This window comes from Aplidium turbinatum, chromosome 6, assembly GCF_918807975.1.
Source record: "Aplidium turbinatum chromosome 6, kaAplTurb1.1, whole genome shotgun sequence".
NCBI classification, from domain to species: domain Eukaryota; kingdom Metazoa; phylum Chordata; class Ascidiacea; order Aplousobranchia; family Polyclinidae; genus Aplidium; species Aplidium turbinatum.
In genome coordinates, this window is record NC_137477.1 from 2325763 (window position 1) to 2344936 (window position 19174).

At 38.0% G+C, this 19174-nt stretch overlaps 2 protein-coding genes across 3 annotated transcripts; both read right to left on the reverse strand.

Moving 5' to 3' along the window:
- Positions 1 to 303: 303 nt before the first annotated feature.
- Positions 304 to 4873, reverse strand: LOC145772020 (choline transporter-like protein 1). Its single transcript, XM_082583829.1, has 4 exons — positions 4339 to 4873; positions 3848 to 4012; positions 917 to 2784; positions 304 to 565 (listed from the first exon to the last, which is right to left on the reverse strand). The coding sequence occupies exons 1-4, from the start codon at positions 4723 to 4725 to the stop codon at positions 322 to 324; spliced, it is 2664 nt and encodes an 887-aa protein (XP_082439955.1). The 5' UTR covers positions 4726 to 4873; the 3' UTR covers positions 304 to 321.
- Positions 4874 to 7480: 2607 nt separating this feature from the next.
- Positions 7481 to 18882, reverse strand: LOC145771960 (sialate O-acetylesterase-like). 2 transcript variants are annotated; one of them, XM_082583736.1, is made up of 8 exons: positions 18779 to 18882; positions 17215 to 17549; positions 16827 to 16965; positions 16425 to 16599; positions 13390 to 13481; positions 12681 to 12814; positions 11765 to 12106; positions 7481 to 9579 (listed from the first exon to the last, which is right to left on the reverse strand). In XM_082583736.1, the coding sequence occupies exons 1-8, from the start codon at positions 18849 to 18851 to the stop codon at positions 9328 to 9330; spliced, it is 1542 nt and encodes a 513-aa protein (XP_082439862.1). In that variant the 5' UTR covers positions 18852 to 18882; the 3' UTR covers positions 7481 to 9327. The 2 variants fall into 2 exon arrangements, with proteins under 2 accessions (XP_082439862.1, XP_082439863.1); XM_082583737.1 differs by lacking the exon at positions 7481 to 9579 and adding an exon at positions 9999 to 10054.
- Positions 18883 to 19174: the final 292 nt, after the last annotated feature.

Below are 19174 nucleotides of genomic sequence, written 5' to 3' on the forward strand. Positions count from 1 at the left end.
TATTGAGAGTGCTCAATTACATGACATTATTTTCTTCACCCTTCCCAAAACGACGCAGCCGCCTACCAATATTACGTGACAATCGCTACCAGGGCAACTGTTTGAACAGCTCTATATGGTTGGCGGCTGTCGATTTTTATTAAAGGTATATTGGTTATTGAGATGACCTGTCCAGACATTGCTGCGTGTCTGGAGCGGTGTCGAAACCGCATTGTTTACATTCGTTTAGGCGGTCTCACTACGCTGGTGACGTATGGACGAAGACAATGCTGATTACCGTACAATCTTTTTACTTTTTTTTTTGGTTTAATATCGAAAACATTACATAATATAATTCAAGTCAACATTCGGCTCTAGGTCTCTGCTGTATCTGCACAAGTATGGTCTTTGGACAGTAGCCAACTTTGTTGCTGCGGGTTCAGCAGGATTCATATATTCCTCTCTGGCTTTTGTTCTTTCCTCCTCATTTCCATTTATTCCGGGACTTTTTTGGTTCACTTCTTCCTTGCTAGAGCACCCAGGAAGCTCAGTACTTTTCATAGATTTGATCTCCGGCGATAAGGATCTGGAAACAGATATGCATCATGGACATCAATTTTATGAACAATGCAAAAGACAGATGTCTAGACAGAAGCCACTTTAACATGAAGAAATTCAGCCATTGCCACTGAAACCTCGAATCAATCAGAACATGTTATAAGAGGCTACCGTTCAATTGTGACCTTTCTAGCACTCAGCAAGAGAGTTAATTCTTGTTTTGAGCTTTAGTTGGTAGTTAGGCTACAGGAGAAAAAAGAGTAACCTAATGGTAGGGGTGGTAATCGAACCCATGTCATAAAATGACTACTTTCTAGCTTCGAAACTCGTCATTTTAACATAATACAGACCACGGATTTTACGAAAATTTATCACTTACGGTTTCATCTCGTTGTTCATGATGAATTCTGGTTGCTGAGGAACAGCTGTGAATGGGATTCCGTTTTCATTTTTGATCTTGTTTTTATCTTCATCTGACAAGTCCTCCAAAGAGAGTTTCCTCGAGAGACATGGAGAAAAACTACTAAATTGCGGTTTAGAAAGGGAGCTGGACACGGTGATTGGAGGAAGTGGGGTCCGAGAGAGGTTGCTTTCCAAGTCTATTTGCTTTCTCCTGTTCAATGGGGATTGATCTTTTTTATGCATCATGTGGTCCACGAGCATGTCGAAGCGGTCCACCACAGTCTGTACGGAGCCGTCCCAGCTGAGACTGTCCAAGCTGAACGGCTCCCGAGGACTTACAGATCGAACCTCACCAGGAGCTCCACGTTTTCCTTTTGCGGCCCGCGGCCGTTGCCTTTTCCTCAAGGGAGAAGCATAAGCTTTAGAGGCGTTATTTTCCTGCATTGGAATGGATAAGGACTTCTCGGCCCATCTGTCTCGCTTCGGTCGCTTTTTTTCTATCGCTCTTTTCAGGAATGTACGACTTTTACTTAGCCTTAAAATTCCATTGTTTCGCTTTTTATCGTCACAGTGACAAAGAAACATGGTGTCGATAGTTATCGTGTAAATATTTATGAAAAATGACGTCATAATGTAAGACGCGATGCAAACCATTATCAACGGCACAATGTTCGTCGATGTGATTCTCATGTTGTGCTTTAGTCTGAACCAGACCACGGCGACTAATGCTGTAAGATAGACGAGAGTGATTTTAACAAGAAAGAAATACAGATCGCAGGCGTATTTCATCGGCAACATGGGACGGATACGGCTTAACAGTGTGACAGCTCTCTTACCACTAACCCAAAAGCTGCTGCCGTAAATACCAATGCAAATATAATTGTACCGGCTGGTGTATTGAAACACTCGTTTGATCCACCATAAGCAACAACAAAATGTTTTGGCCAAACAACGGGAAAATCTTCCGTTTTTCCGTTTGATTTTATGATAACTATACATCACCGGAAAGCGGAAAATTTGAAACGGAGGGATGAGCAAGCTCCCCAAAGCAACGGAACCCAGGTTGTGGGAAATCAAATAAGAAGTGCTTGATAAAACGGCCGGAACTGATTTGCAGCTGTATTTTTTCGACAGTTGTTGCTCAGCGTTGCAATGAGAAAAAAACCATCGACAAATAGCGCCAGAAAAGACTACGCGCTGGCAACCAAAGAAAAATAATACCAGCCAGAAGCATCCAAACGTGTGAATTACGAGCAGAGTTAGTGAAGGCGTCCCTTCTCTTTCCGTATACACTACGATTCCATCCCAATCCACAACAGGAATTTGCAGGGACAAAATATAAGCTGCAATATGCAGAAAGTAAATTGCAATCGCCAGCACCCCAACAAAGGTAACCAGTGGTTGAAGCACAATACATGGTAAGTTGTAGATGTAGACGGTTGCTTCTTTTAAGATTTTGATAACCTTTTTACGTTTCAAAGCAATAAAAATAAGCTGAAAAACTATGAAAGGTAAAAGTATTGTCACCAGTAATGAAAGAGTTAACAAGCAGATAACATCGCTTGTCCACAACTGAGAACTACTGTGTTTCCCAACTGTGCTTTCAATCAAATCCATTTCTGCATCAAAGCTAATCCAAAAAAAGGCTGTTACCGCTACGCTGCTCAGTACTGTTGCGGCTAACATCAAAACGGTTGTCACGGCAGAAAACGTTTGAAAGAAGACAATGGTCACAAAAGACATTCCAAGAGAAATGTGGATCAGATGTTTTATATCTTCATGGAAAGCTTTCGTTGAATTGATGACGTAATAAAGGGACTGCAGTGAGAGCCAGCCGTTTCCTGTCTGCAAAAAGTCAAAAATAATAATTGTTTCCATAATTAATTTATGATTAGTTAATATAAATTTGACCAGGATTAACCTTGGCCTTTGGATTCTAGTCCTATGCAGGGCAGTTAAACGAATAATTTGAAGCAAATGCTCATGAGGTCCCCAAGGCACTGCCCTATGCCCCCAAAATAGACACCTCTTTAAAAAAGAAGAAAACAACCTAAAGAAAAAAGAAATAGGAGTAGCCTAAAGTCATTACGGAAAAGACAGTCCCCTCGAACAAGGGTTGCTTCTATAAAATGGTTTAGGCTAGATGTAAATGTAAGTACCGTAATGTTCGACTAGCCTACTCTAATCAAAAAATAAAGAGCAATTTTTCTCCTAGTAGGCTATTCAATCTGTTCCTGAACTCTTTACTTGATCTCGAAAAACTCGGTTGTTTTGTCGAATTGAAAAAAAAATTGATCAAGTTAAATTTAAAATATGTCTCTTTGATTGATGGGAGAAATTTTATATTTCTCCATGTGCAAAGTTGAAAGGAATCTACAATTCAAACTTAACCTTGTAATAAAGTGGACTTGGAAAAATAGTATTTGTTATTAGTAAAAGTCGAATAAGGTTGTTGCAGTAGATTTCTCTGCATGACAAACATTGTAGCTACAAAAGACACTTAAAATATAAATTTAGCAGATCTAATGTCAGTAGCGGATCAACAATAAATGTAACTGTTGGCTTATCGAGTCAGCAACGTGTTTATTTTAAACATTGCTTTAATTTCTTGGTTTCTGAAGGATAGGCTACATACAATTTCTACCCTTTAAATCCACTGCTGAAAACACGTATGTCCAATTGTCCATTGCCCCATTGGGTGAACGAAATGTGATGCAGCAATTAAAATAAAAAATTATTGAAAAAAATTGTATTTTTTTTTCGATTTTGGGGGGAAAAGCTCGTGATAAAGTGTCCTCGGCTCCATGGATCCACTACTGCTGACGTCCACTATATGAAATTAAATTGTCGAAAGTGAGTAGTCTAATAATCTCACTAAAGTGACCGAAAGCAAAAATGTTACATTTACTTTAGACAAGTCGGAAGGAATACATCGACTCAGGAATGGATTATGAGCGGCAATACTTTGGTTTTCTTTGCATATTCTTTCTGAAACTAATGTTTCATTAAAAAAGTATCCATTATTTTTCAGGAATTCCTTGCATCCAAGTTTATAATGTTCAACTGGGCATTCCTAAAAAAAAAATTGAAAATTGAATTGTTTTAGTTTTGGCTGTTATTATTATAAAGCAACTTGCTTTAATTTTATAGACAGATAAAAAATAGACTGCATTGAATAATTTGAGTAACTTAGACACAAAATAGGCTACTATACAATCTTAGACAGCAAATAACTTAGTAACTAAAAAAAGGTAACTAATACGCCAAATAGGCAAACTACTTCACGTCTAAGTTACTTTCATCTTAATAACCTTATCAGAAACAGTAAACAATTTAATAACAGGCTAATTATAAAACAATGATATAACATACAATATTGGTAGGTAACTAGGTACTCACTTGTACGCATAAAACTATATCGGAATTTTGACGAATTAAGAAATGGAGTGGGTTAATCTTTTGTTTACTATCGCCGAATTCTAAATGGAATTCGTAAGGACGCTTGGAATAATCCATACCGCTATTAGGAACCCTGTAGACAATTTCATTCTTTTTTCTTCCACATACATTCCCCCAAGAATCCACTCCTGTTAGAATGCGACCGGCATCGCCTTTATCCAGGCTATAGTAGGCTATAAATCCCATTCCACACAAAGTAATCACAAACAACAAAAGGAAAGTAACATCGGCCACTTTTTTAGCTTTTCTTGGAGCAAGAGAATCATGTTCCTCAAACAAGGGTTCGATGTCAGTTGAAGCATGAACCCTTCTGCCAAAACAGCCCATTTTTCGTCGAAAAAATGGAAGGAATGAGCTAGCCTTTAAAAAGGCTGTTTTTGTTGGCTCCAACAGTCATAGTAGCAAACGCGAAAATATCTGAACGCTCCAAATAAATAAAACTTGATGGAATAATGTTCGAAATACAAAACTTTTATCCATGTTTCAACCAACGCAGTGTAAAAATATTGTAATAAATGATGCTTGGCAATTACGACACAGATCTATCTTATGACGTCACATTGGCTCAATTTTTCGGAAGTAAAGTAAATTTGAAGTAAAATGTTTAGAAAGGTTGGTCATTGGTTTACTAGCACCCTAAATTCATGTTCAGGAATAACAAGTATTCACTGTTATGGCCTTCTGAGGCACGTACAACAATTCGTTAGTAGCCAACTGTATAAGATGAAATTAGATTAATTTTCAAAACGTTTGCTAAACATAAATTTACTTTCTGCATTTCAGTTTCCAAAAAAAGCCTCCATGACACACCACTCGGCAGCAGTGGCCGAGTGGTTAGCGCGTTGGGCTCGCAGTCGAGAGCCTGCATGTTCGACTCCAGCCACCGCACTTGCTGTTGTTTCTCTGGGCAAGAAACTTTACGATAATTGCCTCTATCCAGTGATCGATTTCGAGTAATGGGTAGTACCAAATTTAAATCATAAGTAGAGTAGACAATCGGAAACAGACATTGCCGTCGGCTGCAGCGTGGGTCAGGTGTACGTCGGAAGGCGTACACCGATGCATAGCGCTCAAGTCCGCTTTCCCGCAATGCAGGATAAAGATAAACCAAACCAAACAAACAAAAACACCACCAATTCGGTTTACAGTGTTTTATTTCAATATTCTGGCCTTTTAAAAAGATATTCGCTTCCTTAATGATTTCGGTTCCTGGTTCAAAAGTGCCCCGTCAACGCTGCTGTAGCCTACTTACATGCCAACATAGCAGGAGTCTTGAAAAAGGAAGAAGCGATAAAACGGGAGGTGTTTAACATAAAAATTAAAGTTCAATATCATTGCACATTTGCGCAATCAAGCGTGCCAGAGACATGCACACCCGTAGCCGTAAGAGAGTAAAACATTTTGGGAGCAAACAAATTTGCCCAAATTTTATCTTTGCAAATATTCCTTCAAAAGGTAAGAGAGCCATGAAAAGTACATTTTTGGAAATGTAACCTATCTCCGTAAAACCATATAATGCTTTAACAGTTTATACAACTAACATGTAGTGGCAGGTAATGAGTTGTAAAAGTGAAGCCATGTGCTTACTGAAGATGAGAAAAACAGCGGGGAGTCTCGGAGACCAACCCCAGATAATTTCGAAAAAATGCATTTAACTTGGTGCATTCTGAGCGTATTTTCAGCATTAAATTGTAATGAAAAGTTAAGATAAAACTTTCTGTAAGCCAGGTGTCGTCATGAAGAGCCATATCCATGCGTTCCCGACCCTGGCTGGTGTAATAACTCCACAGTCATCAACTTGGCAGTGTAAGAAAACACAGGCAACAAAACGTACAACAGCAAAACAAGGCTGAATTAACTTTACTCTACATTCATAGACTTGACCGTGTCCCAATTACCGTAAATAAACCATCAAATTGAATCTTTCTTGCATCAACTTGCACGTTTGAACAAAACTACTTTTTGTAATGTCATTATTACAATGAAATCATAGTTAATGTTTTTTTAGTAGTCTACCATCGTTACGTTAATAACTGGACATTCTTGGCCAAATATTTTTGAAAATAACTGCATTGGTGGGATATGGGCAAAAAATCGAAAAACCTAAACAGGTTTCCGATGATAAAACAGAAACCTCATAAGGTTACTAATAGCCTACTTAGCAGGCTTTTAAAATTGTACCCATGAAGAAATGTAGGCTGGCATCCTAATGATGATCTGAAATAAGCTTCCATTTGCTTGCGAGTTGCATTCTTTTACATTAAATTTCTGCAGATACTGAATCGAAGCTTAACATTTAGCCCAAATTAAAATACAAAAGCTTCCAAAATTGATGATGCTACATTTTACAAAGTTCCTAAACTGATAAAATGTTGAAAACTCATGGTAAAATTGATTTGTCCTAATAACTATGTGCATAAATAAGATAGACCATGGCCACCTAAAGATACGGCCTGATTTGTCACATTTTGCAGAATTTTCCAGGTTTTTCTAACTTTGGGCGAACGTTTGAATAAATTTTTCTAAAAATTACATTTTTACGCTTTATTTACTCTTTTACCCAGATGACACAATAGGTTTTAACATCCTCACATGTTGAAAAATAAAAAAAAATTGATTTTGTAGATTTTAGTCAGACTGTTAATTTTCAATAACAGTCTGATTTTGCGTTTTTCAACTTACTTTTTCTCATTTGCTACTGCTTCCCCAAGGCAACAAAAAACTTTTTTGGTCGTTAGGAAACCGCAAAAAGTAAAAACATCTCAAAAAATGTCAGTCAAGCACTAGCAGTAGCTGTAATCAAAATCTACAAAATGTGACAAATCAGGCCTCATCTCCAGGTGGCCATGGATAGACAATAGAAAAAAAAAACTAAAAAAAACTCAGAGTTACCAGCACCCAGCAGGCCTTTGAATCGTACCCTCGAAGATATGTAGCCTACATGCTAGTGAATAAGCTTAGCCTACCTCTGTTCTCCAGTTATGTTCTTTTACGCTTACTTTTTGAAAATATTGAATTGAAACTTATCACTCTGCCGAAATTGCAATAAGCTACCACATGAAATACATTCCAAAATCCAGGATAATAGGCAACATTTTACATTTATTGGAAATTATCAATGTATCTCATAAATTATAACATTTATGTAAAGTTTGTAAACTGGTGAGACGTCCAAACATCATAGTGAGATTGATTTGCCCAAATTCGTGACGCTTTTGCCCAAATTTGCGATTTTTTTGCGGGGGAGAGATCGCCCCCCTGCCCCCAATCTTCTACGGCAATGGGCACACCTTTTCAATAAACGTAATAATTAACAAGTGACATTGATAACAAACCACAGTGAAGTGAACATTGAAGTCATATTTTAATAATCGAAAACTGATGACTCAAATTTGTATGGACTGCACAAAAAGTATTAGGCCACTGACAACAAAATCCGTCATTTTTACATTGATTCAACGTCTGCAGACGTTGAATTAATGTACAAATGACGGATTTTGTTGTTTGGGGCTAGTGATGATGAGGTACTAAAGTCTGCACTTTGACCTGGATACCCATTTAGTTTAGATAGCTCATATCCAATCAGCGGTGATCAACAAAGAAAAAGTAGCTAGGCTGATTAACTAAGCAAGGAAGATCTATGAAAGTAAGATTTTTAACGTCATTTCACAGCAGCACTCATACAGTAGAACCTTTCGTTGCGTGGGATTCAAAGCAGCTGTGCTTATGATGAGCAGCTGTCATAATAAAACGAGTGAATAATAACAAAAGCAGCTTTCCAATTAAGCACAATTTGTTCTATACATAAAGTGTGTTGAATATTGACTTAGCCTTTCGTGAGCAGCAACACAGACAGCCACATTATCTGGCCCAGATCTGATCAGATCCGTACCCGATCTGGTAAAGACCTGGACCAGGTAAAGTGGCCGTCTGGGAAGAATATTAAATAGACAATCAATGTTCAAACATCGCACAGCCACAAATTATTGTCCACCAAATTAGACAGAACACATTATCCACCTGCGGTGGCCAGCTCAAACGCGTGTAAATACATAATAAGTGATTAAAGACAGGCTACTATCATATTTTACAATCGCTATCTGACACATGCGATGTGTTTTACATTATTATGATATGTTCCGTCGCGGATACTATTTTGACACGACGCTTGATGACATTATGTTGCCCTGGAAGGACGGATTAATACGAAGATTCTTGCAAATATGTTCTCACATTTAAAAAAAATATGAAACGATTGAATGGTTGGTTCTTAATACAAACTTCGTTGCTTTATTAGAATGAATAATAAGGTTGTTGCATAATTGAAAGTTTACGTAACGAATACGTTGAAATGACGCTCTCAATCCGCCCCGATAGCTCAGTTGGTTAGCGCGTGACTTCCTAAACGAAAAAGCTTCAAGATCGGCGCTAGTTCGACTCTCGGGGTGTGCGCTTGAGCAATGCATTCTAACGACTGCTCTCCATTCAGCGGCACCTAATGGATGAAATAATTCCCTAGCAACAAGGCCTCAACAATTGGAAACTTTACTCTGTCAATCTCGGCAACCGGCCCTGCGTCAAAATCCTCCACAAGTATGCGAAACTACCAGGAATAACCCATCAAGGCTTTGTCAGTCCGAGGATAAAGATCCAAAAGCAACCAACCAATCAAAATAATATAACAAGACGATTGCTGAAGGAACACAGCCATGAACAAATTTGATACATGACAAAATTAAATTATATGAACTTCTTCTTTCTCCACAAGCGCATGATATAACAAGCCTACAATTAAACTACAATCTGGAAAGTTACCGACAAAATACTTTTACCATATTCTGCAGCCGAAAGTAATTAGAAACGACTTGATGAATGGACCTTGTGGAAATTTTCTCTCCAGAAAGTCTCTCTTCTCATTGGCCACCAACCCTACACGTCATCTACTGGCAGGTAGAATGGTTGTCCTGGCAACCCAAGATCGTTGTACACCGAACATTTCTTGAAGTCGCACGGGGCGTTCTTCCAAGCGTAACGAATATGAGAGGCCCGGCCTCCATTTGCTATGCAGCTTACAGCCCTCACTGTCACAGAGCGAAGGGTAGAGGCGGTTATTGGGGCCCATATCCAGTTGGATGTGGGGAGAAACTTGTTGACATCACAGCTCGAATAATTGCAGCAAACCTGTCGTTGGTAAAACAAACTCATTGACAAAAACAAACTTTTTTTATAGCTACAATGAAGAGTATGTAAGCCAACATTATTGTGAGAACAATTATAGAATGCTACGCGTTTTGTGACTTTTATATTATTTGTTATCTCTGCTATAGGGAGGTTGGAAAGACCACCTTTTTGCTCAAGCCGGTTTGCAAAAAGCGGTTTCCTTTGGAAAATTTTAAAAGGCTGAACTTGAAGCTGCGAATTTCGCAGTGAATTAGCTACATTTTAAACTGAGTTTGATCACTTTGTGGTTTATATATATTTTTTATAATAATATTTGTATGCGTATTGCTCAACTTACCCCGACCAAAAGATGATTGGGTAAGTTGAACAATGACCTTGGGTAAGTTGAGCAACTCCATTAAGTTGTAACATTTTCCTACCGGCCTTTTTCATATACACATTGCTTTGAAACATAGCTTTACCTTTTCATTTTCAGCTGAAAACACAAATTCAACGGTTCGAAAATTAAATAGCTTATAAGGCATTTCTTTTGGGGTAAGTTGAGCAACTGCTCAACCTATTTCAATTGCACACTTTACCCCATTTTAAGTTTTCTGACAAACTTGAAAATATATCAAAACCTACAAGACTAACGAATCTAATTTATTTATTGAATATTCCTATTTCTTATACCTACCAAAAGAAAAAAAGAAAATTTGATATACATAGTGGAACAATAAAAATATTCAAATTTTTGCAACTGAAATAAACTGACATAAACAGAATAATTGCCTGTCATTGTATAATGACAGCTTATATATGTTGACTGAAGTGACATTGTGGGTAATATATTCAAGACAAAGACAAAAAAATTGCCGATTGGTTTTTCCATAAACAGGGGCTGCTCATCTTACCCCATTGCACAATTTACACCAATCTACTTATTTAACATGTGTAGAATTTCGCTGTGATGGGTTGGAAATGAAAACAAACTTAATTAAGCCGTAGGCTACTGCGTCAAAATGTACATATGAAGGATGTAGTAAATCAAATATAGTTATTACTATCTGAATCCTTAACAGCCTGTTTCACCTTTAACGGATCATCAAAAGGTCTTATTCAAATAGAACAAAATAAAATACAATTCTATTTGAATAAGACCTTCTGATGATCCGTTAAAGGTGAAACAGGCTGTTAAGGATTCAGATAGTAATAACTATATTTGATTTAATTCGCTCTGCTTTGCTTTTTTGCTTAGCATTGAGCACTTTTTGTAGTATCAATAGTTTTTATTGTTTTTGAAAGATGTAGAATATATCTTTTCAGAGAAAACTGAAGGATGTAGTAAATAACATTATTTACAATGCATTTATTATTTTTATTAAAACCTTCACCACAGTTAAGTTGAACAAAATAACCAAAGTCGATAGCGGGGTGCAACGGACAGCACAGGATCACCGATCCAGATCTCATTTAGTCGATGAGGTGAATACAAATCTCCACAAAAACTTATAGAAATATGCATAATAGCCCACAGTACGTTTAATCGAACAGAAAGTTACATACCAGGGTGACCCAAAAAGATTCGTACCCATGAAAATTTCAATTGTGACTTTGATTGAAAAGCTGTTTATTTCAAATTACGACCACACATTATTCAGTTTATGGAAAACCATTGACCAGAGTTTTAGCTTTTTCTGTCAATTGTTAGTCAATTTATGGCTTTCCCAAGATGTGTACCAAATGTGAAATAATCGAATAAAACATTGGTACGAATCTTTTTGGGTCACCCTGTACAATACAAAGCAGATGTAGGTCTATATTTAAGCTCCAAGCATTTATGAATCAAATTACTAGTGGCCATGGTGATATGTTCTACTATAATTGTAGTACGTTTATTGTAATTATTTTTTAAACGCCTTGTTAATCCGATAGTACAGTTGCTTTCATCAAACAATGCAATGGTCACTTCGCAGCCTCCCGTTGCTGTGGTGCTATTATTATTTGCTTTTTTAATTGTGATATTTTCAACAGTTTTACTGTATATTGTGTTTTGAATTATCGTACTTTTTTTCGCAGCAACTAATAAACATCTATCTACCAATGTGAAAAAGGATAAATAGTTTTTGTGAAGAGTGAAGACAAAAGCTTTGGTGCACTCCGAACCTTAAACTACGCAATCACAGGCCAGTTACAAGTCATTTACCTCGAAGTTGCCTTCTTCAGTAACAACGAGATGTTGGGAGTTGGGGTAGACAATCACCACATCCCCATTGTCCGACCCCATGGTGGACTCAGGAAAGGGGCCTTGGTACTCGACGGGTTGCATGTAGGCGACGTTCAGGCCTCCACGGGCCAGCCTGGAAGCCACATCTTGTTTATCCCTGGGGTGGATACTTCCATACGGCGATGTGGGATCACCCAGGTCAATAGAAACAGACATGAACGTGTTTGGCATCTTCGGGTTTGGAGCGTAACCAAAATTAGCGGTTTGCCGCCAACGGATTAAAGGATAATGTCCAGTGTCGGGTATGAAGTAAGGCGCAATCTGGAACACAAATAAAAAATTGTTCTTTGCTTTTATAGCAGTGTTGAAAATGTTTGCAATGCATGTAGGCCTACATTAGAGGCAAAAACAAGTTCCCAAAATTGTCTGCAGTTATGAATTACGAATAATTAAGTCGCAAACTCTCTTTGTTTCCACCAAATCACTTTGATTTAAAAAAAAAAAAATAATAGCTTGATTCCTGATAATCACTCTTTAACAATCGCAATTGGTTCCGTTAAAGTATTTAACTTGAAGGACAACACACTTCTGTAGTTCCAGTACATTGGCAATTGTGGAAGTTTCTCTTCATACCAGCCTGTCCCGGTTACAACAGATACGGACAACAATTCTCTTCAAACAGGCATCTCCCCAGCTAGGCTACACACTTCTTTCCATTTACAGCTCCTCTCCCTCAGCTTGTAGACTAAAAACTATTGGATTCTGTTCGACTCATTTACACGGGGTGTGGTAGACCGGTTACTGAAGGTCTGAAAAATTTGGCTTATTTTTTGTCTGAGGTTGATCTTGTTTCAGCGCTGTTGGTGCGAGGAAAAGTTTAAACCCTTGAACTCACTTGAACAAATCCAAAAGGAAATTGTGGGTCGGTTTGTCTTCCAGTTCCTTCGTACCAAGACTTTCTCCAATCGCTTATCATGGCTGGGAACGAACAGGCGTATTCCTCGTTGTTGTGGTTAGCGTTAGACTCCCCTGGAATCAGAATTAATTAGTCAATTCCCAGGATAGATTGACCTTCTTTAATCGTTCTGACGCAAGATGACACAAATTGATAATCACGATCAGGCCCAGATTTAGGGGGGCAGAGGGGGAAGTTGCCCCGGGCCCCCCGACTTTTGAAGGGCCCCCTATGTGGAAAAAAATGTGATTTTGTGTTATTTTTTTCCTTTTGGCTTTTATAATTTCTGCAAAATGCTGTGCAGTACTGGACTGATGCTACTGTAGACGTAGAGATGGTAGAGAAAGTTTTTTTGCACGGAGGCCCCGGATTTAAAAGTGCTGCTCCCCATCAGCTAAATCCGGCCCTGATCACGATCATTCATGCGTGACCCAAGTTGCTGCTATTTTGAGGCAGCCAATAAGTCCAGGTGTTGGTCAAACTAGACCGATTCAGGGGCCAATATATGAAGTCGAATTACCAGCAGGACACATATGGACATTCCGGTTATGGCATCAATGTAAATTAAACTATGGGAAAAACAAATAAAATCTTTGGAGAAAGAAAATAACTTGCGAACTTTAAACAAACGTGTTATGGCTGAACAAACCTTGATACCAGATAGTTCCCTTTATAGTCATCTTCAGCAAGGGATGGATCATGGCATTCCATAGAACAGAATAACTCAGTGCAAATGTCGATCTTTCCCAAGAAAATATAGAGATTTCATTTAAACCATGAGTTTTCAACCTTGTTGCACCGCGACCCCCTCAGAGCAATCAACGTAGCCTCGCGACCCCCCATAAAAATATTCAACAAAAGCATATTTAATGCAAAATTTAACCAAATTTGATTCACGATAACATTCAGTTATGTCTCGTTTCGCTGTTTTAATACAAACCTTTAAAACCAAAAACGTCTTTTCACGCTGTTATTAGCTTTACGTCTTTATTACATTTCCTCCAACTACTATTTCTGATCAAGCTTTGCTAGATTATAGGAGAAATAATAAGAAGGAGAATAAGCTACATTTTCGCATTTTTATTGCAATCTTTTATGGATTTATTTAAATCAGCTTCAGTGAGATGGTTAGTGCTGCATTTGTTTTCACAAGCTTGTCAATGCGTGGAACTATTGCTGAAAGAACTTTTAGACAAGACAGTCTACACACTGAATTTTTTCAATGCCATTTGAAACTTTAGTCGGCTGGCAAATTCGTATTTGACATAGAATTCCAAATAGTAACTTTGTTTTTTGTCATATCGTGGTTAGTGGTCAACTTTAGTTGGCAAAAATCAATGTAGCTTACAGCAATTAGGTGAAAATATGTAGAAATTATTCCGAAAAATATCTAATAATATCTATGATTAAAGCTTTTACAACGTCTGAAAGCTTTAAACGATAGAATAACTTCAGGTGGTCAAGGAATGGACATTTGGGGAAAAAAAACAGTTTTAAATTTTTTCTGAAAAAAGTAATTGAAAACGATAGGCCTACATTGCATTTTTAAGCGTCTCGCAACCCATCGAAAAACGGCTAGCGACCCCAGCAGGGGTCACGACCCTCGGGTTGAAAACCTCTGATTTAAAGGAATCTGATAAAGCATAAATAAGCCATCAAAGTAGTGGGGTTAGATTAACGTGGTCCACTTAAAACTGGCATGATCAGCTGGAAAAACTAACTAAGCACAGATACTGTATACATAGAAAATATTTACAGGAGGCATTTGTTCCTAAGACAACATGTGATGTGGCAGTTAAATCATAAACTATAAGCTCTAGAAAGCAGCATTCCGGATAGCTCAAGTTGCAAACAATCAAATTCTAAAAATATAGGCTTAATATTCCAGATAAAGTAAGATGCGTAGCCGAGTGGTGAAAGTCCTTGTACAGCACTCAAAAAGGCGCCGGTTCGACACCACTCAAGAGGATGCCGCTGTGTCTTTGGCAAGACACTTAAAGCTATGTCTGAAGATGGACACAAAGATTGGATTTCTTGCCTCCTCATCTACTTAATCTAAATCTTCAACCACCAGGTGTTAGCCTGGATATGACAAAAATGTGGTTTAAACGACGTAAGATAAACCAATAATGTGCATATCCAGCTGAGAATGTCACTCAGTTCTTCACTCAGCATCAACAGATAATAATAAAGGTGTAGGTCAACAAGACTTCAGCAAAAACTTCACAACTGTCAACTTAGGTGAGGGAAGCTCTGCCGTGATTTGGCAGAACCTAATATCCGCCATTTTCAAGTTTTCGAGATAAACGACTTTTTGTGTTTATAGCTGTAAAATTACCAATGTAAAACACTCGAAGTTGACTTTTGTAAGGCTGGAAAGGACAACCAAACAAAATTTTTAAGAATGAAATTTGAGCCAGGTTTTTGTTTGTTTACTAAAACATAGCGTAGCGCGTAGGCTATATTTGGTTTTGTCAGATAACTAGTTATAAAAAAGTATTAGGTTTGTATGATAAAACCTAATATATACTCTCGATGTTGACTTTAACCGCCGTATTGGCTTATTTAATGTTATGTTTTTGTATGATAAAGTCTAATATAAGCTAAATGTTGGCTTTGACCACACTATGTTGGCTTTGTAAGCCTAAATCAAACCTAAAGTACGGTACCGGTAAGCCTCTGGATTTCTCCCAGAACTGAGTATCATTTTGTCACTGTAATCTGTAGATAACTTTGCTAGTATCACAGAAGCCTGCTAGGTTAAAGGCTATCGCCGATTTAAAATCAGTTGCTGGTAGCCTACTTGATAACCATGCCTTCATTTAAGGCTACCGTAGGCTACTACATTGGCGACACAGCATCTGGTACGGTTGATTAAAAATGACCAAACACACTGAGTAGCGTACTCCCGGGCCTCTGCTTTAAAATCTTAATAATCGTATGCAAGCTAAGTTATTTAGCGTACCGTAAAATCAACTAAATCCATCAGTACACCAGTAGGCTACGAAAAATCAAACTGATCGGCGAGACGTAAATGATACGGCATTTAATGAAAAGAAAAACTAGTGTGTTCGGATGGACATTTTTAGGCTAGCCTACATAATTAAGCTTACTTAGTGCTTTACAACATTTTAGCCTAATCTACTTTATCAAACGCTTTTAAATCCGCTTCATGCAACTCAATTATGGCTGTCACGTGACGATATCCTGTTACGTGATTGGAGTAGATGAATATGTTAGGTTTCAGAAAATTATTCTTGCACAGATAAGAATATGTTAGGTTTTACACACCAATTATCTCGAAAACCATACTACACTGGGGCACAAATTTTTGTCAGGTGATGCATGAAGTCTACGTAGAAAAATGCAAAAAAGTCATTTTTGGCAAAATGGCGGATATTAGGTTTACCAAAATCACGGCAGAGCTAGGTCTGCGCATGACAACATCTAAAAGTTCATTAAACTGATCCCATCAAGCTTTTTATATGATCTGATTAAAACACGAATATGTAAATATTCTCAGTTTCAACTCTACCCTGCTGCACCAAAACTGTCTGCTTTGTAAAGAACAGAAAGAAAGAAACTTTGAAATGGATGCAGCGCTCTATAAGAAATGCGCAGTGTGATTACATTCACAAATTAAAACAAAAGATAGGCTGCGTATATCAACCCCAACCAACTTACTGTTCATCGAGGCCACATTCTTTCAAGACTTTAGTGGAAGACCAGGCTTCAATAAAAGTTCCACCGCATTCAGGCGAAACCAAACCGATGGGAATCTGTAATTGGTCATAAAGGTTGCGCCCATACAGCCAACAAACTGCTGAAAAATGTGTCCAATCAATTCCTCCCAAGGTTTCTATAGAAAGAAAAATAGGAAAAAATTTAAAGTAAAGTTTTTCAAACTATCCTAGCATCACCTTGAGTCCAATTATCTTTTTCTACGATATTAAATGCCTTTCTGGCCATGCCCAGTGTGCTGCAGGCGAAGTCGGACGACCAAAAAAGGTTCCATTGTCTGTAGTGTTAAAACTTTCAGATGCAATGATTGAACATTCTCTTTGTAATTTATTATGCAGATCTTACTTTCAGAAGGGATGGACCATGACAGTTCAATAGACTTGAGATCATCCAAAGGAGCATCAGATTGAACATTAGCTGGAGTCATCACTCTTATGTTCGGATAATTTGAGGCAAGTGCCAGTTCTTCAGTGGAGTTTGCCACCTATAAGTTCAGTGCATATTTTAAATCAAGGTTTTAAATATGAGTGAAATTTATGAAACACACAGAAGCTTCTAGAATTGCATATGAAACACTTTGTTAGGTTAGGGTACTCGAAATTCTTATGATTTGGTTGTCAAAACGCCATGTCTCAAACATGAACGCCCATTACACAACTGCATTTCTACACTTCTATACAAGAAGTGCACTAACTTCATCAATTACCGTATACTTATTGTTTTATATCTTTACCATTGACATAGTGAATTCCATGTTACTTTGTCCACTGCAGATCCATACATCACCAAATAGTACATTCTTCAATAAAATCCAGCTCAGCATACCCTGATTATCTTCAACTGCTTGGATGGTGAATGGACCTCCAGCAGGTTGTGAGGATAAAGTCACTTCCCATATTCCTATCTTATTTGGTCCAGCGACTACTTTGGTGGAATATACATCTTGTGAGAGAGATACGTTAACTATGGCTCCAACAGTTCCATAGCCCCAAATAACAGCTCGGTGTGGTTCCATTTGCAACACCATGTTCTCTTGGTAGTAAGAGGCAAAATCAAACGTTTCATCAGCTGAAAGTAAAATATATTTTGAATCAAAATCCCATCATGAAACTAGGCTTTTGATTGTAAGATATTAATAATAACTTTTAGCATAGTGGTGTATCCATCACAGCTGTGTGGCGTTCTCAGGGTACTACATTGCAGGTAGTATCAGTACAACCATGTAAAGGCACAGCTGAGAACATTATTAACTTGAATCTATACTCCTTTGTTAAGAACTAAGCAGGAATAAGATTCATTGCCATTTTTAAATAGTTTTTGGTGTGACGCAAATTGCGTCATCGTTTGTTATCCTGTTATCCTGTTGTCTTTGTTATCCAGTTTTTGTATCACCCATGGAATTTTTTAAAAGTGGTACGGAATCTTGTTCCCGCTTGGCACTTTGTAAAGGAATAGATTCCAGGTAATTATAAAGGGTTACTTGGCTGTGCGTTACTGACTGCCTTGCAAAGCGCTCAAACCAATACAATTTGGCATAGGGTACACACTACACAGCTACCTAAAGTCTGTCTCGATACCTCAGTTAGTACTCAGTAGTGACTTCCTGAACGATGAAGCTTCAAGATCAAGCGGCCCTGGTTCGACTCTCGCATCGGGGTGTGCGCTTGAGCAACGCACGTTAAGGACTGCTCTTCATTCAGCGGCATCTAATGGATGGAATAATTCCCCAGCAACAAGACTTCAACAATTAGAAACTTCACTCTGTCAATCTCGGTGACGGGCCCTGCGTCAGTGATTCAAAGCCTCTACAAGTATGCCCAGGCTTGTTGAGAGGATATTTTGGGCCCGGTACTAATGAAATCATATGGCCCAAATCATGACCGTTTTAAGAAAAACGCATTATATCCAAAGAATACGAGGTAATTTCCGTGTCCGAGCTCCTAAAATCATCCCGGCCGGGGTCCAAAGGTAACCCTAGACTCACATGTCAACGCTACTGAGTATGAGAAATTGCCAGGATCAAGCTTTCAGAAGCTTTCTCAGTCCGAAGATAAAGATTCAATCAATCAATAAAACATATTATTACAATATCATTGGGAGACAGCAAATCAATCGTTATTTTACATTGATTTAACGTTTGCAGACAATGAATCAATGTAAAAAACGGTTGCTTTGTTGTCAAAGTAAGGGCACTTTAAATCACAAGTTTTATCACAACATTCAAACCGGGTGATTTGCATTTCAAGCGTTTGCATGTTTTACGTTTGACTTAGGCTACATCTTACCATGATACTTACCATTATTAAATACTTCGTGAGCTTGAGCAGAAAACACCACATAGGCTACAAAAATAAATGTAAATTTCAACATGGTGTCTTTGCAGATTAACTGCCAGTCTGTAAAAGCATGCAAGCATGATTTTTTACGCTTAAACTATCTCACAGGCATCGATTACATAGGAGGGGGGCGCCATCTCGGGTTGAGACAGAGAAAATTTTGTTAAAATTTTCGTACTTAAAAAGCATCAGCAACTTAGTTAGAAAACTGCAAGTTTTGCGCTATTTATGCGAATACACGCAAGCTATCTTTTTTCAAATTTCCAAAAATCGGCTTTAGCAAAAGTCTTGTAGCAAACGTGGCGAATTGGATTGTGCTTAACACTCGTCTGTTTAACACTCAGTGCACAGACGAGT